The following is a 25938-nucleotide window of genomic DNA, read 5'->3' on the forward strand; positions in this document are numbered from 1 at the left end:
GACGGAAAAGGTGAGATATCAACTAAGCTTGTTTAGTTTAAAATCTTTATTCTTAAAGATTTTCGACTGAAACAACATAGACCAAGCTTTCTAGATATTCTACGAAGATCTTTCTCTCTCTGCCTAAATTATGATCATCCAACTCACAACTTGTGAGTCAAAATTCCAACTAAATGTTTGTGAAAGAAGTTTTAAACTGTATTCATCATTCAGTTTTTTTTTTGTCAAAAAGAGAAAGCGATTGATACAGATTTTTGTTTGTTTATTTTTCAATTGATTTTTCCGGTTTATTTTCTTGGACTTCTTGCAATTTTCTTCGGGCCAGTTGGATTTCCAGCCACAAAATCATATTCGCAGTCATAATTGTATCTGAACACGAAATCTTCCGGGCACATGTTCCATTCATCCTCCGCCTTCAGCACAATCGTCTCGAATTTCTTCGACTCGACAAAAGAAGGTTCTCGCCCAAGAATCCAGAACTGAGTGTTTGTATGAGTCGCATTTAGGCGATAACAGTTCATTCCAGCGGCGTACTCGTCATAGTCAGTGTCAAGGACCCCTGAATATTTAATCATAAGAGCTTTTTTGCGGTGAAAACTTGGGTAAGCCATCAAAATTACGGATTCAAGTTGCCTCAGCAAAACTGTCAGGGGATCAGTCGTGTCAAAATGATGAAAAGAATTTTGGTAGCAATTTTTCTTTTTTGTTTTTCTCAAGGAAGAGTCGTTGGTCCTGATGGGTGGCAGCCTCTTCGGCTACGATCCTACGAAAATTCGGAAGAAGAACCCCAAGGTATGTTTCTTTGGATTTAACTGATAAAAGGCGATATATTTTCATAAAAAGATCACTTTTTTAACCTTTTTTTAAGATTTTTTAATGAGAGAAGATCATGGAAACTTTTTCGATATTATTCGAAAGTCACTATCCCTGTGCGTTAACGACGACCACCTATACCACTGGTAGAACAGACTATGATAGGCTTCACCGTTACACTGTCTTCTACTTACAGTAATTTGGATAATACGGTGCGTCTTCGGGCGTGTATTCATCAATAAAATCGACAAATAGCAAGTTGGGCGCTGTTCGTTCAAAATCTTGATACGCATAGCCAGTTGTCCATGTTTTCGCCCAGAGCCCGTCTTTTGTTGGGTTGATCGAAGTGTTATTCACGTCGATGCGGGACTTTTCGGCGTCGAAATCGTAGAAAAGCTCGATGCATTTTCCGTCCGATCCGTCTGGCTCATTTGGCAAATATCGCTCTAGAATTGGGCTTATGTTTATTTAACGATGAAAAACGGGCTAGGAAAATTCAGGCAGAGAACAAAATTCTAGAGCCCCTTTTCCTGGATACCCCGCAAGATTCCACCAAATGCCCGAAAACGCTTCCGCATTGAAATTTTCTATTATCGGCGGAACTAGACAGTCCTCCGTTGTAGTCCTTGCTAGCGCAACTCCGACAAATCCTGCGACTCTCAACATTCTTATCAATAATTATTACGAGAAGTCGATTTTCAAAGTTTTTGTATGGATTGTTACGATTGTCGAGCGTAAGAGATGAACTGAGTTTCGAAAGTCGACAAATGTCAGGGGTCATTTATTCATTTTCGCGTGACATTTTCAACACAGTAAGAAAAAACTTCTATCCGATTCGCTTCACGATCTTCTTCACAGTGCCAGTAGCCTTGTCATAGATTCGTCGGACGATTCTCTTAACTTCATTTTCTTCTTCTTCTCCCTCATCTTCCTCAATTTTTTCAATCTCTTGGATTTCCTGAACGTCCAGAAGCATCGCTCGTTGATTTTGCAGGATCTTAAAAGGTGTTAGTTTTTACTCTGATTTTTCCCATACTTGAATGAGATTCAATGTCGTTGTTGTTGCTTTTGCTGTTGTTGTGGTGGTGGTCGTTGTCGTTGTTGTTTTGGGACAATCGACCGCATGTGGCCAGTTGCAGATTTGGAGCTTCGGGTCAAAAACTGTTCCGCTTGGGCAGTTTTTGATGAATGTTCTTCCATGGGCGCAATGGTAGAATTTATTGCATTCTGCGTGCGGGAACATGCCTTTTACTGATTTCGATATTTTTCAATAGAAATAAATTTTTAAATAATGAACCAGTCCTGAACCCTTCGAGCTGCAAAAATTATCTGCACTGATTCCAGCAATGATAAATGTCTAAAATGTTGACTGTGAATTGTCATTAAAAGAAATGCTTACCGAAAATAATCTCATTTCTCTTATTTTTTTCTTGTTTGACTCGTTTTAACATAGACGGTTGGTTTTTATAGAAAGCGACACTTTGAATTTTAAGTGTCTCTCCAAGAAAATAAAGTACTTCGAATTTCGTAAAAATTCGAATTCAAGACAGTGGAAAATAAATCAGTAGAAAGAGTTTATTTCTAAAAATCTCTTGTTGTTTGTAGAAAAAGACAAGTCTGACGTTTCATCAACGCCGACTTGAGTCGTTTAAGAAGTAAGAATATGTACAGAACTGCAGCGCATAAAAAGCTGGAATCGGACTTTTTAGATGTTCCAATCGGGCGGGCACTCTCCAATGTTGGCCAAAAAGTATTCTTTCTTTGTAGGGTTGCAGCATTGCTTCACGGCGTCGTGATAGATTTTCCTAGAAAAAAACATAATTAACGAAGGGTAGACCCTTAGTTTGACTCACTTAGGTCCCGTAGAAGGCCCGCAGCATTTTGCATCATCATCGTGCAAATACATTTCCGTCGTCTTGTCCCCTCTTCCCATGAAGTTGAATCCATCTCCAGCCACTCCCATCGGTCTGAAAACTGGTAACGCCAAATCAACCCGAAAAGAACAACCTCATTCGGGGCTCGCTATTGAAAGAGAGCTTTGGTTTGTGATGGCATTTTGAGAGGTCGTGATTTTCGCTGGAGAATTGAGAATCGTAAAAAGGCAGGGCTTGTTTCAGCTCTTCAGCGAACTAAAAATTTCTCTAGAATTTGAAAAAATAGGAAAATTTGGCTCAAAAATACAAAGAAAAAGAATAATTACGACAAAAATTAAGGTGAAATTTTAGACCTATTAGATAACCGTACTCGCCCGCTAGACCAATCAGATCTCACAAAAAATCTTCCCAAAGAATCGAATTTTTTGCATTATGCCGATCTTTTTGTCTGATACCTGTTTATCACATTCGCATAAATGTCTGTTACAACTCTTCACTGGATTCATACAGTAAGGCTGATCGGACAAAAAGCCCAATTTATAGAGCGCATTTGGTCCCTCCAAATTGCACTCGCTTCCGTCCTCAATCTGCACGCATCTTTGACAGTCTTTGTAATTTTTGCACGCTTGGTCGATCGGATCGACCGCGGCACCGTGTCCTGGAGTGGCGAGGCCTTTTGGGTCGAGCAAATTGCAGTTGCATCCGTAGGACAAATACTGGTCCGCGGAGGTTTCCGGAATGTAGTACTCTAAAAGGTCGGCTAGGTTAGGATACTTAAGTTTGAAGTCGATCGCGGTAGAAGTGACGAACATCGACGAAGCCGCATCTGGTTGATGAAAAAGAGCGAGGGAAAATGTCAGCAGGTCTAAAAATGGATAAAATCTAAGTTGGAGAAGAAATCTTACCTCTCATATTGAAATCTCTTGACGAAAAAGCGGGAAAAGGATGCGAAATATCGGACGAAAAATGAATCGGAAAGTGAGTGAAATCGAGCCGCGCGCTCTGATTTATCATGATTTTCCAAGGTGCGCCACCTAGAGCGCATCGAGCGATTTTCGCGCGCTCGCTCTTCTGCGGATTTTTCAATGAATTAAAAATATATTTGGAATAAAAAAATGATCCATAAAATTACTAGATTCTTGACTCTAGGATTTTCTTAGGTAACAAACACACATGTTCCTAAAATTGCCGATTTAAGAAAAATGCATAATTTCTATTTTCTTCGATATTTGGCCTCTCTCTTTTAATTTTTTCAAGAAGCAACTCAAAAATAATATGCTGTTGAGTTAATTCGTGATCTAAAATATTTAACTTTTTCAAAATATGTGAAAATTAGAAGTTATTTTAATCAGGTCACGTGTTTTCGCTGAAAATTATGCTTCGAAAGGATCTAAAAGTGGCCCGAACTTGAACATTCGCTACGCTTTGATATCGTTTTAATATCTTAGCAAAATCATGTTTTTAAGTCAGCAGATTTGCCCCTTTTTCGAGAAAGAACCTTCGGAAAGCACGTATTGAGCTGGCTTAGATTTGATCCCGAATAAACGTTTAAACGGATTTGCGCTCAAAAGTCCTCAAACAACAAGATTAATTCAGGGAAGAATCATCAAAAGGGCTTTTTGACTAGGTCGTAATTTCCCACCGATTTTGGAAAGAGATGCGATCCAGAACTGACGAAAACGTGCTCTTTATCACGCCACTCTTGTTTTCGAAAAGAAGTGGCTATCTTCTTGATACCGCAGTCACTCGCCAAAAAAGGGTCTAGGATAGCAAGTGAACCAGACCGATCTTTGTATTTTTCTTTTGAAAAATTAATTTCTAAAAAAAAAATTTTTGAAAATATTTTTTGTTTTTAATTTTTTTATTAAAAAAAAACCTCGAAAAAACAGACAAAACCAATTTTTGGAAATGAATTTTTGGATAACCAATAAGATTGCTGTATTTGGCCGACCGGCCAATGAAAACCCTTTCCATAAAAATCTGTTCCAAAAATTTGTTCTACCCGAAAAACCCTAACCCTAACCAAAAGTTCAAATTCATTGCCCGCTTTCTCGAGCTCTAGAAAATGCAATTTAAATATTTGAATCGTGCTAATGACGAAATTAGCGAGGAGCACTTTTTCTTCCATTCATTTTGTCTGATCCTCTTACCGCGCCGACCTCGTTCTCCACACACGTAATTACGTTTATTTGAAAAAGATAATTGACGCAGTGATGAGCCTTTTTCAGGAAGCAACGTTGAAATTAGTGCGTTATTGAATAAATTGAAAAGAAAAATTTTCTTGAAAAAAAAATGCGGTAACTTCTTTGAGTCGAAAAAAATCTGTTTTTTGAAAAAACTTCTTCAGAAAAAATATCCTTTTTTCTAAACCACATTTTGAATCAATAAAAGAGCGTGGAAAAATTGTAAATCTAAATTTAATTGAGCAAAAATGGCAATTTCCCGGTCTTCCTCGCCGCGACTATTTTGGCAAAAGTGATAAGGAATTCTAATGTCGGCTGGGAGCGACGTTTTGAGGTTCAATGAAGCTTCAAGGCTCCGCTAAAGTGACTGGCTTTTGACAAGGGCGAAATTTTAGGGAGCCGCGGAGGATTTGAATTGAGAAGGTACCGGCTTCGTTTTTTCACGTTTTGAGTTTTAAAGGGTACTATCTTCGATTTCCTGAAAAGTCAAAGTCAATTTTATTATAAAAAGAAAGGAATCAAAAGAGTTGGTTGAGCCAGTCCAAAAATCGGTAAGCCGAGTTTGTCGCTGTCGGTCGAACTGTTCTTCGAATCCAATTGTAGGTTCCCTTGAAAGCAGCAGAAGAATACACCCCGGGAAATCCTTCCGAAGCGCAGCCATTTCCCCACGAAACCACTCCGACAAGCGACGCCCGTCCGTTTATTGCGCAAATCAGTGGCCCGCCAGAATCACCCTGGCAAGAGTCGACGCCTCCATCCGTCAAGCCATCGTCATTGTTGTCGAGTTTTCCGGCGCATATCATTTCCGATTTGAGATCGCTTGCTCCATAGTTCGAATTTTCAATGCAGTAATCTTTCTCCATCACTGTAACGTGAGCTTGTTTGAGCTTGTTGGAGACTGTTCCAGAAGACTGAGTGTTTCCCCAACCGGCGATCCAGCAATCTGATCCTTGTTGAGGCAGATGGTCGGTAAGGCAAGCGATTTTGACGCTTTCATCGGGGTCTGAAGCGATGATGTCTCCGGAGAGTTTTACCAAGCAAACATCGTAGCGTAGATTTGAAGCTCTTTTCAATGGTTTTTTTTTCTATTTTTTCGTACCTTACTTTTTACGATTTTGTTCAAAAACCTTTCCGATATCTTGGATGTTTGATGATTTTCGACGATCGAAGGGTAAATTCTCTAGAATCGACGGAATTCTGTGAAAGATCGCCAAAAGTAGCATCGATCGAATTCGCCCCGTCACAGCAATGAGCAGCGCTAGAAAAGTATGAAACGAAAATCTTCGGGATTCTCTTACGTCAAAATCCAGTTATTGTCGATGATAGTCCCTCCACAGAGAGCTTGTCCTGCGTCAGTTTCAACAGTCAATCTCGTTATAAAAGGCCATTGATTGTTCTTAGCGTTGATTCCTCCGACAATTTTCGTAACATTTACTTTTGGCAAAGTCTTTCTCTCGAAGTTCAACTCGTGGCTGCATGTTTCAAGGTTCGGAAGATTGTCCAAATTTGTCCGAAAACAGGCCTGAGCCAAGCCGATGAGGAAAAATCTGATCATTTCGGGAGCAAATGAAAAGTACGGTGGCTTTTGTACTTCTGCGAATGTTGATCCGGAAGTGCTAAGAATCGAGACAGTAAGAGTAAAGCGACAAGATGGAATCGGAAACACAAAAAGTGATGTTTGCTGACAACCGTAATAATTGAAAAGCTGATTTTGAAATAAATGACGAACTTAGGGAAGACAAGTTTATTGAAATCCCACTCAGAAGTGTCCAAAACGACTCAAATCGTCTCCACAGCAAATTATTCGTATGAATGAATTTTCAATAAAAATCATTTTTGAAGTGTTACTCAATAAGTTCTACCAACTCAAATCCCCTCAAAAACCCTCTCAGCTGGCGCTCATCCCCCATTCAAGAATATTTGCTTTATAAAGTGACATTTTAATCTCTTTTGCGCAAAAACGGATTAAACCTGCTTGCCTAGACAAATTATTTTCTTAAACTTCTCAGCTAAAATTTACCACCTAGCTTTTTTTTTCTAAAATGGAACTTTTGAATGAAAAAATGCCGGTTTTTTTTCTGATGTGATAATAAAAAAGGATGCCTCTTTTGATGAAAAAGTGGAAACGGAATTTTTTGTTTTGGGAATTTTTCACTATCGGCGCTCTTGTTGAATAACCCTTGACGATAGTTTTGTTTATAAAGCAGATGCACGTTGTTTTCAACCTCTAAAAAGGGATGATTGCTTTGATTTGGGAATTTTGAGGTTAAACGCGATCGGTGAAAAACCGGATCTGGAGCGTGTTTCTTCGACTTTTAAGAAATTGCCTTATCGCAATGAGGCAAGTGAGTGAAGAATTTAATTTCGTAGTGGCTGGATTGGATCAGCCCGAAATATGCAGAAGTGATTTTCAAGAGGCGGCGATTGCAAAGCTGGAGAACAGAGCACCGTGTCGATGCCAGTGTAAATAACATTAACGGATCTGCTTATTTGGGACACATGCTCACTGATAGATGCGCAGTTAGAAAAATGATTTTGAAGGAATTTTATTCCACAGAAAATTACGTGAAGGACCAAAGCGATCGACCGTCCGTATTTCCTGACAAGGAGATATAACGATCATTATTGGGTTTATACCAACCTTAATAAAAACTTAAATAGATAAAAATAAAGAAAAATTACCCCTCTGACTATTATCAGCAGGTCGGATTCTGTAGTAACATCTGTTGTTTTCCTATTTTTTGTTTAAGTTTTTTGATAAATATAATATTATCAATTAGAGATAAGTTAATTAGAAATATATAGCTTAAAATTTATCTTACACATCTTTCAAAGTCGAAAAACCATATGTATCCAAAATTTGCATCGCTATCGCGCCTTTTGTGATATATTCTACTTTGATTATCATCTTAAAGATAATTAAAAAAATAAGAGCTTTATGATTGCGGTACTTTTGTTTTAGGCAGCAACACAATTTCTTGCGTTGTTACATCCGTGGGTTTCAATTATATAATGATGCTTTTCTTCTGAAGCAATAAAAGAAATAGCATGAGAGTTTGAATTCGTCACCATGTATTTTTTGTCATAACCATCAAGACCACATTTAGCATATTTCTAAATGAAAATAATTTGTTAATAATATGTCGAATAACAAACAATACATTTGTAACTGCAGCTTTTTTTTAAACCCGATTGATGGTGACCTGCAGTTTGGCTTACCATCATGTTCCAGAAAACAAATTTTCCCATTACTACAGTCTTTTTCAAAACAAGGATTGTCCGATTGACAAAATCGACCATATAAAAATTCTCCCTTACATAAACATTTAAATGAACTACCATCAACCTGTTATTGAGATCCATTTTGACAGTCAATATTATGACAAGGATCATACTGACAATTTGCCCCTGAGTATCCTGATGGACATTGGCAGGTGTACGAATTTTCAGAAACTGGAGTACATGAGCCACCATTTTCACAAGGATTAGTATCGCAGATAGAATTTTCGCAATTTATACCATAGTATCCATTTTTACAAGAACAAGAATAACCATGAGCAGTTAAGATGCAACTTCCTTCGTTTTCGCATGGATTTTCAGTGCACAAATGTGTAGAACAATCTGTCTCTGCATGATACCCTGGCCTGCAGTCACAGATATAACCAGCACCATCAATCGAACAGATACCTCCATTGAAACACGGATGGGAGCTGCAAGGAGTTTCGCCACATTCTCTTCCAGAATAACCTTCCGGACAATCGCACTGATAAGTTCCATCTTCTATCTTGCATGTTCCCCCATGCAAACAAGGCTCGTCAGTGCATGGAGTTTCTTCACAGAAAGTACCGGAATAACCCGGTTGACAAGAGCATTCAAAACTAGCATCGATAATAATGCAAATTCCTTGATTTTGACATACAACACTTGAACATGGTCTTATCTCGCAAGTCTCGCCTGAAAATCCGGGAGGACAAGCGCAAGAAAAGTCACTTGACGGGCCATCATCGGTAAAAGTACAAATTCCGTCGTTTTCACAAGGAACTGAAGAACAAGGATTTAGTTCGCAGGTCGGCCCATCGAACCCGGGCTAGCATGAGCAGATGAAAGAACCTTCGTTAACAGTGCATTCTCCTCCATTTTTGCAAGGATTGTTAGTGCATGGAGTAATATCGCAAGTGTCGCCATCATATCCATCAGGACATCGGCAATAAAAATCATTCGATGAGCCATCCTCTTCATAATCACATATTCCTCCATTTAAACAAGGGTCATTTGAGCATGGATTTATCTCGCAATTTGTCCCAGAGAATCCGTTTCGACAAGCACAAATATATGAGCTACCAAATATGTTACAAGTTCCTCCATGTTGACAAGGTTCGTTTGAACAAGGCGTTGATTCACAGTTTAATCCGTAATAACCATCAAAGCAATGACATTGAAACAATCCGTTATTTTCGAAGCTGCAGTTTCCATAATGACACGGATTTGATGAGCAAGGAGTTATTTCGCAATTTATCCCCGAGAAACCTCTTTGACAATTGCATTTGAATGAGCTCCCAACAACTTCGCAAACACCATCATGATGGCAAGTCTCATTCGAACAAGGATCGTTTTTGCAAAATTCACCAAAATATCCATAAGGGCATTTACATTTAAATGAATCGCCGTTACCGGAGTTTTCGCATATATTTTTTGACCAGCTGGTTGTGATTCCGGTTCGTCGCGGTTCATGCCCGGAAATAGGTCAAAATGTAGAAATATGTATATCAAATGAATTCATTTTCAAGAGCGAATCTTTTTAACATATTCAGAAGTTCAACCGCCCGGTTATAATTGCGGTTCATGGTGGTTCATGGTGGTTCATGGTGGTTCAAGCGCAGAAATGAACTAAATAGCAGCAATATGTATATCAAATTGAAACTTATATTAAGTACATTCTTAAAATCATTGAATAAGCCCGAATCAGTGTAAATAACATTAACGGATCTACTGAATATACACGCATTTTGATCGTCGAGCAGTTAGGTTTTTTCCATTAACCGCATAACATTTTATTACATATATTTTGTAATAGCGAAATCAACTGAAAAAAATAGTAGTTTATAAAAGTAATTTATATTTTAATAGATTCGTTGTTTTATTCCGGGGACGCGTTTCGGCACAACAATTCGCTATCGCGGCAGGTGAATGGAGCGCCAGAGACAGCGAATTTTTATTTTCTGTTTTCAACCAGCGTTTTCATTCGAAATTGTCCACTCTTAGTTGAGAGTACTCTTCCTTTTTCTGAGCTGCAAAATTAATTTCTGTACTAGGGAAGATGAGGGCACTTTTGTGCCGAAACGCGTTCCCGGAATAAAACAACGAACCTTTTATTATGAGAACTATAAGACAATTAATATTTTGACAGTCAAAAAAAGAAAAATTAAATGCCAGAAAAATACCAAAGAGCTTTGTTGTCATCATTTTCTGATAAACGAATATCGCTTTCACCATACCAACCTTCAAAAAGAAAAATTAAAGATCAAAATTTTATCAACTATCATTCAGTAATTGTAAGCGTTGCGTGCCTAAGCCTGCAACCCGGATTTTTTGATCCCTTGTTAATTTTAAAACAGTTAAGTTTATTGTTATAAAATGAAAAAAAAAGAAATAAAAAATCCGGCCTTTTAAACTTTGGCGGGCAAGGATTAGATGTCTTACTTCTCACAGAATTATCAGCTGGTCTTATGAAGTAATAGCAACGCCTCGAGTCCTATAAAATTATAATGATTAATTTGTTGAATTTTCTACTGAAATAGGTGGAAAGTGTTATTGATATCATTTTACTTACGCAATCAGAAAGATCGAAATGCCAGATGTATTCAAAATCGGTTTCATGTAAAACATTATCAAGAATATTATGATAAACATAGCTCTCATTCTCATCTTAAATATCTTTTAATTTTAATGATAAAATAATTTTACTTTTTTTATATGTTGCAACGCATCTATCGTCTCCACCACATCCATGAGTTTTGATGATGTACTCATGTTTGTTCTCTGTTGCAACAAAAATAACCTCATGAAAATATAACTTCGTCATCATATAACTGTCATTATTCGAAGACCACCAGCAAACAGCATTTTTCTTAGAATTAAAATTTTGTTTGAAAAGATTTGCTCAAAACTGATACATACCTTGGTAGCCTTATTGTAAAAGCCAATATCAGGATCAACACATTTTGCAATATCATATCTATCAAGAAAGCAAATTTTATCTCCTTCACAATTTTTTTCAAAGCAAGGATTATCAGACTGACATTCTGAACCGTACCATCCATTTTCGCAAAAACATTCACGTTTATAATCTTCAACCGAGCAAGATTGATGATGATCATTACAAACGTAGCCTTCGCAAGGGTGGGTTCCGCAGTGATGTCCAGAAAAATCGCCCAAGCAAGTGCAAGAAAATCCTGACTGGGTTTTTGCGGGTTGACAAGTTCCGTCGTTATCACATGGATTCGGATCACAAATATATTCTTCGCAAGTTTCTCCAGAATATCCAAGGAGACAGTCACATTGAAATTCTTTCGATGACCCGTCTTCTGTGAATCTGCAAACTCCATCATTTTGGCAAGGATTGGAAGAACATGGTGTTGTTTCACAAGTTGGCCCTTCAAAGCCATTTTGGCAATAACAAATAAACGAATCTCCGTTAATTGAACATTCTCCTCCATGTTTGCATGGATTGCCTGAGCAAGGTGTTTTTCTGCAAAAAGTTCCCGAAAAACCACTCGGACATGAACAAACATAGTCCGAGCCCATGATTTCGCATGTGGAATCATTTTCGCAGAGATTATTCGTGCAAGGAGTGATTTCACATCGGTTACCGTCGTAATAATCAGGACAAATGCATGTGAAAGAATTTGATGACCCATCTTCAGAAAAATACAGGTTCCACCATTTTCACAGGAATCTGTAGAGCAGGGAGTAATATCGCAAATGATCCCCTCAAACCCATCTTGACAAGTGCACAAGAAGGAATCTCCGCTAACAGCGCATTCTCCTCCATGTTTGCAGGGATTCTCCGTACATGGTGTTATCTCACAAGTGTCTCCAGAAAAACCTGGCTGGCATTCGCAATTAAACATGCTCCCATCAACCTCGCAAATTCCATCATTTTCACAAGGTTCCGTAAAACAAGGATCTTCTTGGCAAAATTCTCCAGAATATCCATTTGGGCACTTACACTTGTATGAATCGCCGCTTATCAAGCATTTGCCAGAGTTTTCGCAAAGATGCTCATCGCAGGGAGTCACTTCGCAATTCGTTCCTGAATAGCCTGGACGACAATCGCATTTATAAGAGCTTTGATTGACTGAGCAAACTCCTCCATGATAGCATGGTTGAGAAGAACACGGAGTGAATTCGCACAACTTGCCATAGTAACCTTCAGGACATTGACATTGATAAGAACTTCCATCGATTGAACAAACACCATCATGTTCACAAATGATTCCATCACATGGGTCATACTCACAGCGTTCACCTTTGTACCCATAAGGGCATTTGCACGAAAAAGAGCTTCCATGAATAGAACATTTTCCGCCATTTTCACATTTATCAAAGCAAGGATCGTTTTCACAATGCTCTCCAGAATAGCCATAAGGGCATCTACAGAGAAAAGAATTACCTTCTATTTTGCATTTTCCGCCATTTTTGCAAGGATTTGAGTCACAAGGGGTTATTTCACAGTTTTCTCCAGAAAAGCCAGTTTTGCAAGAACATTCATACAAATTTTCAGAATCATTTTCGCACCCACAACTTTTCAGACACTCTTTAAATTATTTATAACCTTTACTCGATAAAAAGCTTACTTTCGTATTCTCCGGCACAAATGGATAGACAATAATCAGTCTCACATAAGGGTCGGCATGAAATAAGATCATTACGACAACGGTTATTACAATCGCTCGCCTCGCAAAAACTTTCAGACGAGCAAGTCCCATTGAACAAGCATGGATTTTCATCGCATGGGCTGATTTTTGGTGGAGAAGTCGTGCTGGATTGAGGAGTTGTTTTCGATTGACTCTTCTCTTTTACATCCCCGTAGATAAAAGGAAATCCGATTGCAATTACAGTCAGAATAATTGTCACTAACGAAGTCAATATAAAAAAAAACTTCACGAAATTTCAATTCTATCTTGAATATTTTTGTCTCTGCCTTTTTACCTGTAGTGAAAGAAATCGCAAGTTTTTGGTGCTTCATTTCAAGAAAAATTCTTCTTTTTCATAGCAGTGTAATCTAAGAGAAAACGGAAGTTTTGGATTGAGTTCTTTGAGTTCTATTTGTGAACTCATTTCATTTCATAAACAAGATAAGAATATATCTTGACTTTTGTTGACATATCTTCAAGAAGAAGACAACGACATGAGCTGCAAAATGTTTTATCGAGATGAAGAACCGTTATCAAAATTATTGTCTCTCGATCTCTGACAAACTGTTTGGTTAACAAGACTCTGCTCAAAACTAGAATTTTCCAGATTTGGATGCCCGTGCTAGACTGAGATGATGACGCGAATGATTGTTGGGAACAATTTAATTCGATTTAAATTATTTACAGAGAGAAAGGGCAAAAATGATCAAAAGATTGATTCAAAAATACAGTATTTTAAATACTGTATGTATTATCCATTATTACAATTTTTCTCATTGCATAAAGCTCCACAGTGGCCCGGATTGCATGTGCATGTGAACTCTCCGTTATCTTTAACGTCGCACTGGCCATTACCCTTGGCTTCACATTTAGTGGGACTCTTATTGTCGCATGGAGTAATTTCGCAAAAATCACCAGCAAAATAATCCAGACACTCGCATTCATACGTACTTCCAGTTATTTGACAGTCAGCACCGTACAGACATTTATTTTCAGAACAAGGTGTTAAGTCGCAAGTGTCTCCAGAATATCCTTCTGGACAAGAACAAGTGAAGCCATCGCCACCGAGAACGCAGGTGGCTCCATTAAGGCAGTTGTGATCATCGCATGGTGTTTTTTCGCAATTTTCCCCCGAGTATCCATTTTTACAAGTGCATTGATAATTTGGGGATGAGCCATCTTCTGAATAATGGCATGTCCCGCCATATTGACATGGTCCTGGAGAACAAGGGGTTTGATAACATTCGTTTCCGGAAAACCCATCTTTGCACTCGCAATGATATTTTCCGTCTTGAATTGTGCAAATTCCCCCGTGATCACAAGGCTCGCCTGTGCATGGAGATATTTGACAAAATTGTCCAGAAAATGGATCAGCACAATCGCATCGATATCCCGAACCGACATCTGTACACGTAAAGTCATTCTTGCAATCATTATTTGAGCAAGGAGTTATTTCACAATGGACGCCTGAATATCCCTCGAGACAGTCGCATTCATAAAAATTAGCAGATCGGTCATCTAATACTCGACATGATCCACCATTTTCACAGGTGATATCGTCACAAGAAGTTTCTTCACAAAATTCACCAGAGTAGCCATCAAGGCAAATGCATTCAAAGTTGCTTGATAATCCCTTTTCGTCGAACTGACATGTTCCGCCATTATCACAAGTGATGTCTTCACAGGGAGTTTTTTCACAAAACTGACCATCAAATCCGCTCATACAGGCGCATATAAAGGTGCTACCAGTGACGGAGCAACTTCCTCCGTGTAAACAATCGACAGAAGAACAAGGTGTTTTCTCGCAATGCTCCCCATAATAGCCATCAGGGCAAGCGCAGTTGTACGTTCCGTTATTGAAGAAAAAACAAGTTCCTTCGTGAAAACATGGACTTGTTGTGCAAGGTGTCGTTTCGCAGTTGTCGCCGGTGAATCCCGTATTACAATTACAAGTATAACTCGGAAGATCAACGATGCAACTCCCGTGATTGTTACAAAGTTTGCGGTCTCCTTCATGACAAGGGTCATTTTCGCAAAAATTTCCAGAATAGCCAGGGTCGCAAATGCACTTATTTTCATTTCCAACGATTTCACAATGGCCATTTTCGCAAATGTCGGGTTTTCTACAGCCAGTAATTTGACAATGCTCGCCAGTTAAACCAACTGGACACTCACACTGATATGATCCTTCAGGCGGCAGTTGACATTCTCCTCCATTTTCACAGGGATTGGTATCACATGGTGTTATTTGACAAAGATCTCCATCGTATCCATCAAGACAAACACAACTGAATAAGTCACCATCAACCGTGCAAGATCCTCCATTAGCGCACGGACTTTGTGTACAAGGCGTTATTTGACAATCATCGCCGAAGAATCCGCTATCACATTGACATTCATAACTGTGTTCTTTAACAAGACATACTCCATGACCATTGCAATCGTTTTCCACTCCGTCTTTGTGACAGGGATCATGCTCACAATCTTTCCCGGTAAATCTGTTTCTGCAAGTGCAATAATATTCGTTTTCGCCGTCGGCAGAACAGGTTCCATTATTTCCACAGGGCTCATCCTTGCATGGATCAAAAGACTCAAAAGTGAAAGATACTGAAAATGGCCGAGTTTAATTGGAATAATAATTTCGTGATTTATATAATTTTAGAGCGATAGATAAATTATATTTGTGCGTTGTAATTTCAAGATTTTTTTTGTTGATTCAAATTTTATTTAGCGAACATCAGCCATTTTCAGTACCTTGGCGGAAGTTGTAGTTGGACTCGTCGTTGTTATCGATGAAGTTGTCGCAGCAGTTGTCTTAATCGAAGTAGTAAGCGTGGTTAAAGTGATTGTTGTTGTTGTAGATAGCGTCATTGTTGGCGTTGTTGATGTTGTTGTGCTTATTGTTGTTTTGGATTGCGTCGTTGTTTGGGTTGTTGATATTGTTGTGCTTGTTGTTGTAGTGATTGTTGTTGTTATCATCATGTTCGTCGTTGTAGAAGTTCTCGTTGAAGTTGCCTTGGTGGTGGTCGCTGTCATTCTTGTTGTTGTTGTAATAATTGCAGAAAGAGTTGTACTTATTATTGGTCTTGTAAAAGTCGTTTTTATTGCAATCGATGTTGTCGTTGATCTCGTGCTTGGAGCGATAGTTGAAATTGAAGAAAAAGTTGTTGCTAGAGACAACGTTGTTATTTTAGTCGTAGTTGTTGACGTTGTTGTGGTTATCATAATTGTCGATGTCGACGACACAGATGTAGTTGTTATTGAGGGAGATGTTGCTTGTGTTGTTGAATCTGGGGTTATTGATGTACTGGTGAGTGAATTTGTCGGAGTTACTGAAAATCTTTTATGATTTCAGTAAAAATTAAAGGTTGACCTGGGCTTTTCGTTGTTGATGTCGAAGATATTGATGAAACAGTAGAAATTGTCGGTAAAGTAGAAGAAGATAAAGCTGTTGTCGATATTGTCGAATGAGCAGAAGATGAAGATGTTGAATGTGCTGAAGTTGACAGCGTATTTGTCAAAATTGTTGAAGAGGTCGTTGTTATTGTTGACGGATTTAACGGACTTGACGTGCTTGTGGTTGAAAGCGATTTTGAAGTTCTACTCGTTGTTGAAAAAGACGAAGTAGGGCTATTTGCTTCTATTGTACTTGTTGAAAGCACCGATGGAAAAATAGGCATAGGGACTGGTGAGAAAATAGGATTTGTTGAAACTGTTGAAGAAGGTGATAAGGTTGTGCTTGATGACGATGATGACGTTCCGGTATTTTCGCAAAGATTTCCGTAAAAGCCATCTGTGCACTGACATGTAAATGAGCCATTTTTCAATGTACACGTTGCTCCATTTTCGCAAGGCAGCGAGTCACAAGGCGTTATTGCGCATCTGTATCCGGAAAAACCAGCCATACAGGAACACTCATACGTAGCGTCACAAGAACAGGCTGTTATACAATCTTAAAACGGAATTGTTTTGTAATATTTCTTTATTTTGAACCTTCATGTTGATCATCGCAAATGGTGAGGCAATATTCAGTCTCGCATTTTAGCCAACACTTTGATTTCTCATTTTTACAAAAGCTCATACATTCTGTAAGGGTACAGTCTTCGTATTTTAAGGAGCAAGTGCCATCATACAGGCATGGATTAGGATTGCAAGGGCTGATTTCTGGCTCAGAAGTCGTCGTTGATGAGGGAGTTGTTTTAAGATTGTTCTTTTTTTGGTCGATTTTTCGATAAATAAAAGGAAATCCAACAGCAATAACAGTAAGAATTATCGTTACTAAAAGAAATTTTATGTCTTGATTTCATTTTTCAAGATAAAAAGATATTGGAAACCTGTTGTAAAAGAGATAACAAGCTTTTGATGCCTCATTTATTCAATTAACCCTGATTTTCCTCTCTTTTTCATCGTTGTCTCCAAAAAAATATTTCTCGAAAAAGAGTGTTTTATCAAGCAGCAAATCCTGTCACTTTGTTTATGATATTCTTCCGATTGATATGTTTGATCATTTTGCTGCATAGAAGACGACCCTGGAACTTGCGCTTATCTCAGGGATATCTTAGTTTATTTATGATTATTTCGAGATTGTTCAAATAAAGACTAATTTTTCTGCGTTCTTTTTTGAACCAGAAAAAATGATGACCTGGTGATCTTCAAAACAGAGGTTTTCCGATATGCTGTTGATCTTCAGAGCAAATTATTCTGATTTATCATCAAAATAAGATTTGATAGTTTACTTTATTTTTTCTGGAAAAAAAATCAACAAAGAAAACTTGATTTTTAAATATTTTATTTTCTTGAAAATATCGCAGGCTCAAAATATGAGTAAAGAACTTAGACAGTTAAAAAATCTGTTCAAACATTCACAATATTGGAGTAGTAAATTGTTCTCGGGCGGTAATGTCCAGAGAATCGTGGCTGGTTAGCAACAACTCGGTTGTATCGGTCTCCAGAGTAAAATCGTCGACCGGAAATGAATCGGGCTGAGCAGATCTGAGCGAGAATGGCGAGGATGAAGAGAAAGTTCATTTTGTTATTTTTTAGATAATTTGTCTTTTTTTATCAAGATGAGGATTGAGAGGCGAAGACGCGCTTATATATTTTCAAAAGAAGCACTGATTCGTGGTAGAAGGGAGCCATCCTCCTTGATTTAGGAGTCTTTGAGTTTCCATTCTTGATTTCGTAGCACGAAATGACGCCGAAAGAACATCATCGAACGTAGAGAGGGGTTATCATTCGAGCCTTTGATTCGAGCCATCCAATATCTCTAGAATCAAGGGTAGTGGTTAGGGTTAGGGACTTGGAACTCTCAAGGGGCCTTCGCTCGAATGATAACCTTTTACTACCCCATCGAATTTAGAGCAAATTACTGTAGTTATTAATACCATTTTTTCCTTTGATACTATCAAATTGATACTGTGGATAGAGTTCCAGATGATCGAGGGACAAATTAGCTGATATCTTCACAAAAGTTTTCTTATTGCTTTTTTATTGTTCAAAAATTCCGAAAAACTGTCACGGTGAAATCTGACGATTTTTGAGCTTCTTCGCCAGCGAGGAGGCTTGCAATTAGTCTGGCACGCCTTGTTTTGAAGTCTAAAAAACATGTTCTAGAGATTTTTTAAGGAAAATAGAGGCTCGAAGGTAGAGAAAGTTGGCCACTTTCCCAAATGAATTTCTCTATAAAATCAGGCGCGGAGCGCATCCTAGGCCCAAGGATGCTTAGTTCAGAAGAAAAAATTATTTTTCCCGAAATAAAGTTGAGTTCTGGCCATTAGAAATTTCTAAGGAATTTTGCGAAAAATCTCTAGAACGTGTTTTTGAGACTTCAAAACAAGGCGTGCCAGACTAATTGCATACTTCCGCCAGCGAGCTGCTTTTCGAAGTTCAGTGTTACAAAAATTCGATTCTAGCGATTAACTTCCAAGAAGACAGGTCGCTGTCAAAATTTCAGCAGCAAAATATTTTTCTCATTCCATCTTAGCGTCAAATCTTTATTCATCGGAGCTTTTGTTATTTTTTGAAGTTCATTTTTCAATCTTTATCAAGAAAAAAAAACAAGGTACATGCTCCTGAGCTGCTTTTTGCTGATAGCTTTTGTTTTTATCATTGAGTAAAGAAGTCTGCATGACAAAAAAAGCAAAAAATGTTTTTTTTGGTTTCATTTTTATTACTATGGATTCTTAGCAATGCCGAAATCTGAAGCAGAGAAAAAGTGACGATTCAGACATTGACGATTGTTGGGTAGTAGATTCGGTTGTAGTAGTGTCCTGAAAATCGAGGCTTGTCGGCGAAAACTCGGTTGTAGCGAGCTCCATCAAATCTTCGGCCGGAAATGAATCGGGCTGAGCAGAGTTGAGCGACAATGACGAGGAAGAGGAGGAAGTTCATTTTCTTGAGTTTGAAATAGAGGTTTTTTTTATTATTTATATTATTGGTCTTTTTAGAAAGATGAAGAATTGGGGAGAGGAGGTGATTTTATATTTCTTGCCGAAGCACTGATTTTCGCGTACAAAGGACATTTCCTCCTTCGTCGATCAGTCCCCAGTCTTGATTCTTTGCGAAACGGAATCCCTTGACTCAGATTTAATTTATTCATTTTTTGGTCTAGTCGATGTCTTGTTGTTACGAATAGATCAAAGGCAGATTCTTCTTGCAAATGAGGATGAGAATTTTGATGAAGAAAATTCTCCCTCATTATTGATGAAAACTATTGTTGAAACTGCTCGAGGCAATGTTTCCAATTCTTTATCGCCGAAAGCTTTCTGTTAGTGAATAAAGTCCGTGTTATGTGTTATCACCAAAAACACTTAAAATGCGAAACTCGCGAACCCTCCGACCGTGCCCGCGAGCGCCCCCCTTGATTAGGTAAAGTAATGCCGTGTGTAGCCTTCGACTTTTTTTGGTGCTCTCACGATCGCTAAATTCGGAGATATAATAACTAGTTCAACAAAAAGCTCATTAAAATCAGGGCATTTTTTTATTTAATAGATGCAGAAGATAGAAAAGTAAAAAGAGACTTTGAAGAAACAAGAAAAATGATAAAGAGATCCATCTTTGTCGAGTTTTTGACGGCGCTGGCGATAGGGTAAGTCGACCTGGAACTTATGCAATCTGTAGACATTTTTTTACGATAAAGTCGGTCGATTTTCTGACCTGAGTCGAAGTATTTTTTACGCATTTGATGATTTTTCCATCAAAATTCATCTTTTGTTTAGATATGTTGTCGGTCAAATTCTCTCATTCACGCTTCTCAAAGATGCTACTTGTTTAACAAGGCAAGGATTTATTATTTTTTTAAGATTTTATTTATTATATTATGAGAATTTTTTATGTATCTTATTCTCATGCTCTTAATAAATATATATTTTCTCTAAAAATAAAAATCCTTTGAAACAGTCGTTTTCTTTCCTCCGAGCCCTTAGGCGACGCTTCCCGCCTGCCTGTAATTGGCGAAGAAGTCAAGAACTCCAGTGCAAGTGGCGCGGGGTCAAATTCCAAATCTGACCATGTGAAGCAAAAAGTTCACAAGCGCCCGAAACGAAGAATTTTCATCGCCATTCATTCCACCCCAGAATATCTCAAAACCCGAGGCCAGGCAATTAAAGACAGTTGGTTGCAAGAAATAGACGAAAGAATCGCAACTGTAAGATTTATTTCTGCCCCCTTGGAGGGCTTCCCGACTTTTACACTGCCAGATGTGAACGATTACGATTACCCGCCCCAGAAGAAGTCTTTCAAGGATCAGGGATAAAATTCAGAAGGAAAGAAAACCGCTTTCCGGGTCGATTTAATGTTGAGAAAAATAACCCTAACCCTAACCCTAACCTAACCCTAACCTAACCCTAACCCTAACTGCTGTTTTTAAATCCTCATAAAAACGGCGCTTCTGATTGTAAGACGGCTTTTGTAAACCCGCAATCTTGTTTCTCTCCTGACAAGATTATCGTTCCGGCAGATCTCAGATTCCTGTCGAAATTTTTCAAATCTGAGAGGCGCAAATGACAGTCCAATTATCCAAAGTTTCCACTTGCGCAAAGCCTAAAATTGCCAAAATATCAAGTTTTCTGCGTACGAAAGGTTAACCCTGTATGAATCATATCTCATCCCTTACCAAGCTCTTGGCGTATTTCGCAAGCATTGCTGATAAATACGATTGGTTCATCAGAGTCGATGATGATTTGCACATGCAGTTTGATCACTTGATAAAGTTTTTGTCGAAACTGGATCCGGACGAGCCGCACTACATTGGAGGAACTGGATTCGGAAGAGATGCAGATGATTACATTCCTCATGGCACGGCGTTTTGCATGGGCGGTAGTGGGGTTTTATTTTCCCATGCGCTTATTACGAAGCTAAGGCCGTATTTGACCACCTGCATTAAGGTAATTGAAAGCTAGGATCGACAAGCCCCACCCGACACCCGATCGAAAACCGACGTTTTTGTCGGGTTTTTGTTGGATTCAATTTATTTGATTTAACTTCAGTGTTGTGAAAACCCGACGAGAACCCGACAAAGACCCGATAAAAACCCGAAAAATACCCGACAAAAACCCGAAAAAAATCCTACAAAAACCCGATAAAAAACCCGACAAAAACCCGACAAAAACCCGATCGGAAAAATCAGAGCTCAAGAAAATCCGATGAAAACCCGATCCGGATTTCGGGGGCATTTGTCGATCCTAGATTGAAAGCTTTAAAAATATTGAATTAAATGGCTTCTTGTTAAAATATGCCCAAAAAAGCCTCTCAAACTTAGAAAAAAGCTTGCTGAAATACTGTTTTTTACTCAAATTCCTTATCTTTTGCCGGGGACGCACAAAGAAATGCTGATAGCATTCTTGCTCCCATTATGGCTCGGGGCCAAAATTAGGACTTTCCCAAAATACTTGTTTTGGGTGAAAGGGAATGAAAAGCGCGTCCTGAGAAGCGGGCGCGCCGCTGTTATCTAGACAAGTTGTCCCACCGCACATTTGTACCTAGCGATGTCCCGATTAAGGGTCGCTGCGGTGGATAATTTTCGGAATAGAATAATATTATATGAGGGAGATAGTGTTTTCACAACGATTCGATGCGCTCGTCTTTCCAAATTTGAAGAAATTCTGAAATGTCAGTGTATGAAATTGAACCCTTCGAATTTGAATAATTCGAAATTCTGACAGCTGTGACATTTATTTGAGACCTAATTACAGCTCTAGAATTTAATGACCGAGCATGAAGACGTCGAAGTCGGCCGCTGCATTTGGACCCACCTGAACATCGACTGTACTAAATCCTATGAAACGAATGAGCTCCTCCATCAAAATTGGAAGAGCCATGTGGCGGCGGGAGAAATTGGATACAAAAATGACATTGACGCGGAACTGGATCTCGACGAAAAAGTGCTTCATAGCTCGATTACGCTTCATGCAATTAAAAATCCAGTCTCGCAGATAAGGGTCAGAATGAGGATTTTGCGACACAGGAATGGTTTCGTTATTGAAAAATATGGTCAACAAGAAAACCATAATATCGACTTTAATGATTGTGTACATAATTTTTTTAGATTGGCAACCATTGAATATAAACCATCAGTCCATATGACTAATCGATTCCAATCTTTATGATATTGAACAAGTGTTGAGCAGCAAACGAAACCAAAAAAGGGCAAAACAATTATACGGACGAACTCAGTCGATACGTGAGCATATGCGAGATCTCGGCTCTATACGTATCAAATCTAACTTCGAAAGAAAAAGTTTAGACGGCTGCATTTGGTCATTTATTCACAATCTCGAAACACGATGGACCGTAACTGATTTTACTCTTGGCCCGATTCCGCATTTTCAAGTTCATAAGCCCTGGCTGGGCATGTTGAACAATATCCACGAGGAATACAAGCACATGTTACTGAGCCATCAACTCTATCAATGTATCAATTCGTGAGTCCATTTAAAAAGGCTTGATAATAATTTTTTTTAGAGACAGAATCGCGTTTCTCCGCTCCCGATCATACAAAAACCAATGGGAACCGCAACTATTCTCTCGAAAATTCTCCGACTCAGTTTTCGTCCACGAGCAAATGCTCCTCCATGATCTCGTCCGACAAGATCCACGAACAGTCACTTTTATCGTCCCCCTCTTTGGTCGTCTAGACAACTTCAAGCGCTTCGCCGGCGTCTACGGACAAATTCTCGAAACGGATCAAAATGTTAATCTCATCGTCTCGCTGTCTGGGGAAGAAAGTGAACGGGATGATATAACACACATCCTGAGGGACACAGTCGGTGCGGAAAACATGGTGGACAAGACAATGGTGGTCTTCTGCGACATTCCGTTTCGGAAAGCGAATTGCCTTCAAAACGCAATCAACGAGCTAGGAATCGGGTCGAGGAAATCGTTGTTGATTCCGAGCCAAGTGCGTCAATCGCATTGTTGTAGGAATCAGGAGCGCATGACTCATTTCAAATTTGAAAATCGTCGCTGATCTTTTGGTTCTTATTTTTTATAGTATTGGTATGATAATAATGACGCCTGGAAAAATAAGAAAAAGAAATACTTATTTTTTCGATTTCTCGTCTTTTGAAGCACTTGAAAATTTGCCGGGCTAAATTTTGAGCACCTTTGTTATGGTCTTCAAAATTTTAGAATGATAGAAGGCCTAACCCGATAAAAGGAGATGATGATTTGTTCTTCGTCTACGATGTTGATCTAGTCGTCGATGTCGAATTCATCGAGAGGATAAGAAACATCGCCCAGAGTCATGTTTACTTCCCAGTGATTACGAGCCAGTATGAAATTGCCAAGGAGAAGGAGCCAAAGATATCTGGAAACGATGGCTTCTGGAGAGAATGGGGCGTCGGACCAGTTGCGATGACAAAGGAACGGGCTGTATTTTGATCATGAATTTTCCATATTTTGGAATCACGAAAGAGAATATCATCAAATTTCGTTGATCAATCTAAAAGCCTATGGAAACAGCAACTGTACAACCAAACTGCCGGCTACAATCAAACAATTTCCGGCTGGGGCAACGAAGACACCGAGTTATACGAAAGCGTCATCGAGCGGAGACTCCCATTCATCCGCGCTCGTGACGAAGGCATCTTTCATCCCTGGCACGACAAGAACTGCCATGGACTCTCGAAGGAAACAGGGCAGTACCGTGCCTGTGTCAATGTCAAGAAGGATCATGTCATGGGAATAATGGATCTGGCGAAGAGATATTTGAAAAATGAAAGCACTCTTTCTTTCTTAGAACTTGATGAATAAATTATTGACACGGTGCTAGTTTGAAGCATAGATTTTAGTTTTGGAGGTGGAAAACGATACTAAAGAAGACTGAGCATGGTTTCCTTTGAATGTAAAAAAAAGTCTGCAGAATTATTTCCAGTCGTTTCCGTTTCATTCCAGCCAAACCAGTCGTCTGGGAAAGAGACTTTCTTGTCGAAAAATGCCTCTCCTTTTCCGCACATTCACCAGGAGAAAAACAGGGAGAAAAAAGCACTGGATTTTACGGATTTCGAATGTCTATGTCACTTGCTTGCGCAAGCATCCCCCAACTTTCGTTCTCTACTCTTCCTTTGGACAGAAAAACAAATTCCGGAAAGCTTGAGAAACGTCTCAATGCCAAGACTGCTTCAAAATAGCAAAGCGCAATGCTGTTTATTAAGCCAATTTTGATTTGATAATGATGAACGAATTAACCATTTTTTCAGTTTTCAGAAGTCAGAAGGTCAGAAACTAGTTGTCATCCTGACTCCCCGTTGTGCGTCTTTTCTTCTCGGCAAGCGTATCGCTAAGTAGACGTCCCAACGGGCCCCACTTTAGAAATTTATCAGGAAATAATTACTCCCCGCTTTCCAGAGCTTTTATGAGGCCCAGGAGGACAGATTCCCGCTCAGCTGAGATTTTCGTCTTCTGAATGATCAGTCGCTTATTTTTCAAAGAGAAGAAAATGCTCGTTTTTGGCCTCTTTTCGATTTTTACTTTTGGAGTTACTAAAGGAGAAGTAGAGATTGAAAAATTTCTTAATTTTTCGAGCTCGTCGGAGAGCTCTGAGGATTATTCGGAGGTTTCTGATGCTTCTAGCGAAAGTTCAAGTGATGAACCAGAGGAAAAAGGTAGGCTTTGAGCTCCAGAGATAGATTTTGGACATGTTTTTTAAGGAATCCGGCCGGATAAGACTTCTGATGACGAAACAATAATCGTCAAGTCAGGATATTGCCGAAAATGCGAGCGCTACGGGGGCGTTTGTATTGAAGACAATGTCGATTCATCTTTTGACAGCGCTTCGGATGATGAAGATCAGGCAAAGAGGATGATCTGTTCGTGCAAGTTCATGGACTGCGACCCGGAGTTTCTCGACGAGGCTGTTTCCCGACCTGTTTGCGATCAGGAATGGATCATTCAAGAGCTTTTTGTAGGAAAGGACATGAAAAGAATGAAATTTGATCAGAAAATGATCTCATGAAAGAATCGAGTAAAATACGAGTCATTGTGTCTTTTCAAACTCACTCGTTGTACGAAACAAGAAAATCTCAAGCAAACTCCTTGCAGAGGAAAACCAGCTAGAATCGTTGTTTACTCAAAGGTACATTTCTTTTTCATTATGTAAAATAGCATTTTTTGAAGACTGATGAAGACTACATTTCTTCCTACTCTGAAAACCCGCTGGATTTTTACGAAACAGAAGATTACGAAGAAGTGATTCTTCCAAAACCAACATCAACCAAGTCGACAACTACCACTCAAAAATCCTCAACAATCGAAGCTGAAATTTTGACAACAAAAGAAGTCGATCCTGGAATTTCGGAAAAAGACAGAACAACGGCTTTGATCATCGGAATCGTCGAAGGACTTGCATTTGTAACACTCGTTGCTGTTCTTACAGTCAGGTATTATTGGTCCTTTTTTGCTGTTATAATCATAATTTTGAGCTGTTATCTCGCCCAACAAGCGAAAATAAATCGCCATGAGCCGCTTGATTCTGTCGAAACTGCACCACTTACTCAGGTTCGTTGACAATTCAGGGCCCTTCTCTTGACAAGAAACAGTTCCTTTACAATCAATTCTAGCCTGACAAGAAGCTGACAAAAATCTCAACAATTGATTCCTCCATTTGATTCTCTCAAAATGCCTGTACTGAAAAATCCTCGTTAAAACTGACAAATA

At 38.9% G+C, this 25938-nt stretch overlaps 6 protein-coding genes across 6 annotated transcripts; 2 read left to right on the forward strand and 4 right to left on the reverse strand.

Moving 5' to 3' along the window:
• Positions 1-1828: 1828 nt before the first annotated feature.
• LOC145697727 (endochitinase-like) lies at positions 1829-2227 on the reverse strand. Its single transcript, XM_081774941.1, has 3 exons — positions 2213-2227; positions 2122-2170; positions 1829-2064 (listed from the first exon to the last, which is right to left on the reverse strand). Exons 1-3 carry the CDS (start codon positions 2225-2227, stop codon positions 1829-1831), a joined length of 300 nt encoding a protein of 99 aa, XP_081631067.1.
• Positions 2228-2380: 153 nt separating this feature from the next.
• LOC145698525 (uncharacterized) lies at positions 2381-3652 on the reverse strand. Its single transcript, XM_081775724.1, has 5 exons — positions 3593-3652; positions 3143-3552; positions 2821-2942; positions 2667-2780; positions 2381-2618 (listed from the first exon to the last, which is right to left on the reverse strand). The coding sequence occupies exons 1-5, from the start codon at positions 3597-3599 to the stop codon at positions 2519-2521; spliced, it is 753 nt and encodes a 250-aa protein (XP_081631850.1). The 5' UTR covers positions 3600-3652; the 3' UTR covers positions 2381-2518.
• Positions 3653-5355: 1703 nt separating this feature from the next.
• LOC145697728 (trypsin-like) lies at positions 5356-6425 on the reverse strand. The gene is made up of 3 exons (XM_081774942.1): positions 6169-6425; positions 6003-6128; positions 5356-5935 (listed from the first exon to the last, which is right to left on the reverse strand). The coding sequence occupies exons 1-3, from the start codon at positions 6423-6425 to the stop codon at positions 5389-5391; spliced, it is 930 nt and encodes a 309-aa protein (XP_081631068.1). The 3' UTR covers positions 5356-5388.
• Positions 6426-10091: 3666 nt separating this feature from the next.
• Positions 10092-15822, reverse strand: LOC145697729 (uncharacterized). Its single transcript, XM_081774943.1, has 9 exons — positions 15541-15822; positions 13552-15358; positions 12727-13005; positions 11867-12686; positions 11048-11813; positions 10835-10997; positions 10701-10795; positions 10571-10622; positions 10092-10369 (listed from the first exon to the last, which is right to left on the reverse strand). The coding sequence occupies exons 1-9, from the start codon at positions 15820-15822 to the stop codon at positions 10293-10295; spliced, it is 4341 nt and encodes a 1446-aa protein (XP_081631069.1). The 3' UTR covers positions 10092-10292.
• Positions 15823-20876: 5054 nt separating this feature from the next.
• Positions 20877-24051, forward strand: LOC145697730 (chondroitin sulfate synthase 3-like). Its single transcript, XM_081774944.1, has 6 exons — positions 20877-21170; positions 21984-22254; positions 22529-22706; positions 22747-23182; positions 23413-23655; positions 23746-24051. Exons 1-6 carry the CDS (start codon positions 20877-20879, stop codon positions 24034-24036), a joined length of 1713 nt encoding a protein of 570 aa, XP_081631070.1. The 3' UTR covers positions 24037-24051.
• Positions 24052-24611: 560 nt separating this feature from the next.
• Positions 24612-25934, forward strand: LOC145697731 (uncharacterized). Its single transcript, XM_081774945.1, has 6 exons — positions 24612-24887; positions 24933-25186; positions 25241-25357; positions 25399-25661; positions 25704-25779; positions 25842-25934. Exons 1-6 carry the CDS (start codon positions 24689-24691, stop codon positions 25887-25889), a joined length of 957 nt encoding a protein of 318 aa, XP_081631071.1. The 5' UTR covers positions 24612-24688; the 3' UTR covers positions 25890-25934.
• The last annotated feature ends 4 nt before the right edge of the window (positions 25935-25938 follow it).

The sequence above is a fragment of the Oikopleura dioica genome, chromosome 2 (assembly GCF_907165135.1).
Source record: "Oikopleura dioica chromosome 2, OKI2018_I68_1.0, whole genome shotgun sequence".
In the NCBI taxonomy this organism is placed as follows: domain Eukaryota; kingdom Metazoa; phylum Chordata; class Appendicularia; order Copelata; family Oikopleuridae; genus Oikopleura; species Oikopleura dioica.

Coding starts and splice junctions, on each gene's coding strand:
- LOC145697727 (XM_081774941.1), bottom strand. Junction 2,065..2,121: donor TAATTTTTGCAGCTCGAAGG/GTTCAGGACTGG, acceptor TATCGAAATCAG/TAAAAGGCATGTTCCCGCAC.
- LOC145697730 (XM_081774944.1), top strand. CDS start 20,877: ATGAATCATATCTCATCCCTTACCAAGCTCTTGGCGTATTTCGCAAGC. Junction 22,707..22,746: donor CTCTATCAATGTATCAATTC/GTGAGTCCATTT, acceptor AATTTTTTTTAG/AGACAGAATCGCGTTTCTCC. Junction 23,656..23,745: donor CGATGACAAAGGAACGGGCT/GTATTTTGATCA, acceptor CTATGGAAACAG/CAACTGTACAACCAAACTGC.
- LOC145697731 (XM_081774945.1), top strand. CDS start 24,689: ATGATCAGTCGCTTATTTTTCAAAGAGAAGAAAATGCTCGTTTTTGGC. Junction 25,358..25,398: donor GAATCGTTGTTTACTCAAAG/GTACATTTCTTT, acceptor CATTTTTTGAAG/ACTGATGAAGACTACATTTC. Junction 25,780..25,841: donor AAACTGCACCACTTACTCAG/GTTCGTTGACAA, acceptor AATCAATTCTAG/CCTGACAAGAAGCTGACAAA.
- LOC145698525 (XM_081775724.1), bottom strand. Junction 2,943..3,142: donor TATGCGAATGTGATAAACAG/GTATCAGACAAA, acceptor AGAAATTTTTAG/TTCGCTGAAGAGCTGAAACA. Junction 2,619..2,666: donor GGGCCTTCTACGGGACCTAA/GTGAGTCAAACT, acceptor GTTTTTTTCTAG/GAAAATCTATCACGACGCCG.
- LOC145697728 (XM_081774942.1), bottom strand. CDS start 6,425: ATGATCAGATTTTTCCTCATCGGCTTGGCTCAGGCCTGTTTTCGGACA. Junction 6,129..6,168: donor GACAATAACTGGATTTTGAC/GTAAGAGAATCC, acceptor ATACTTTTCTAG/CGCTGCTCATTGCTGTGACG. Junction 5,936..6,002: donor ATCAAACATCCAAGATATCG/GAAAGGTTTTTG, acceptor ACCATTGAAAAG/AGCTTCAAATCTACGCTACG.
- LOC145697729 (XM_081774943.1), bottom strand. CDS start 15,822: ATGACAGCGACCACCACCAAGGCAACTTCAACGAGAACTTCTACAACG. Junction 13,006..13,551: donor TTTATGCAATGAGAAAAATT/GTAATAATGGAT, acceptor TGACTTCGTTAG/TGACAATTATTCTGACTGTA. Junction 10,370..10,570: donor AGCTGATAATTCTGTGAGAA/GTAAGACATCTA, acceptor TTCTTTTTGAAG/GTTGGTATGGTGAAAGCGAT.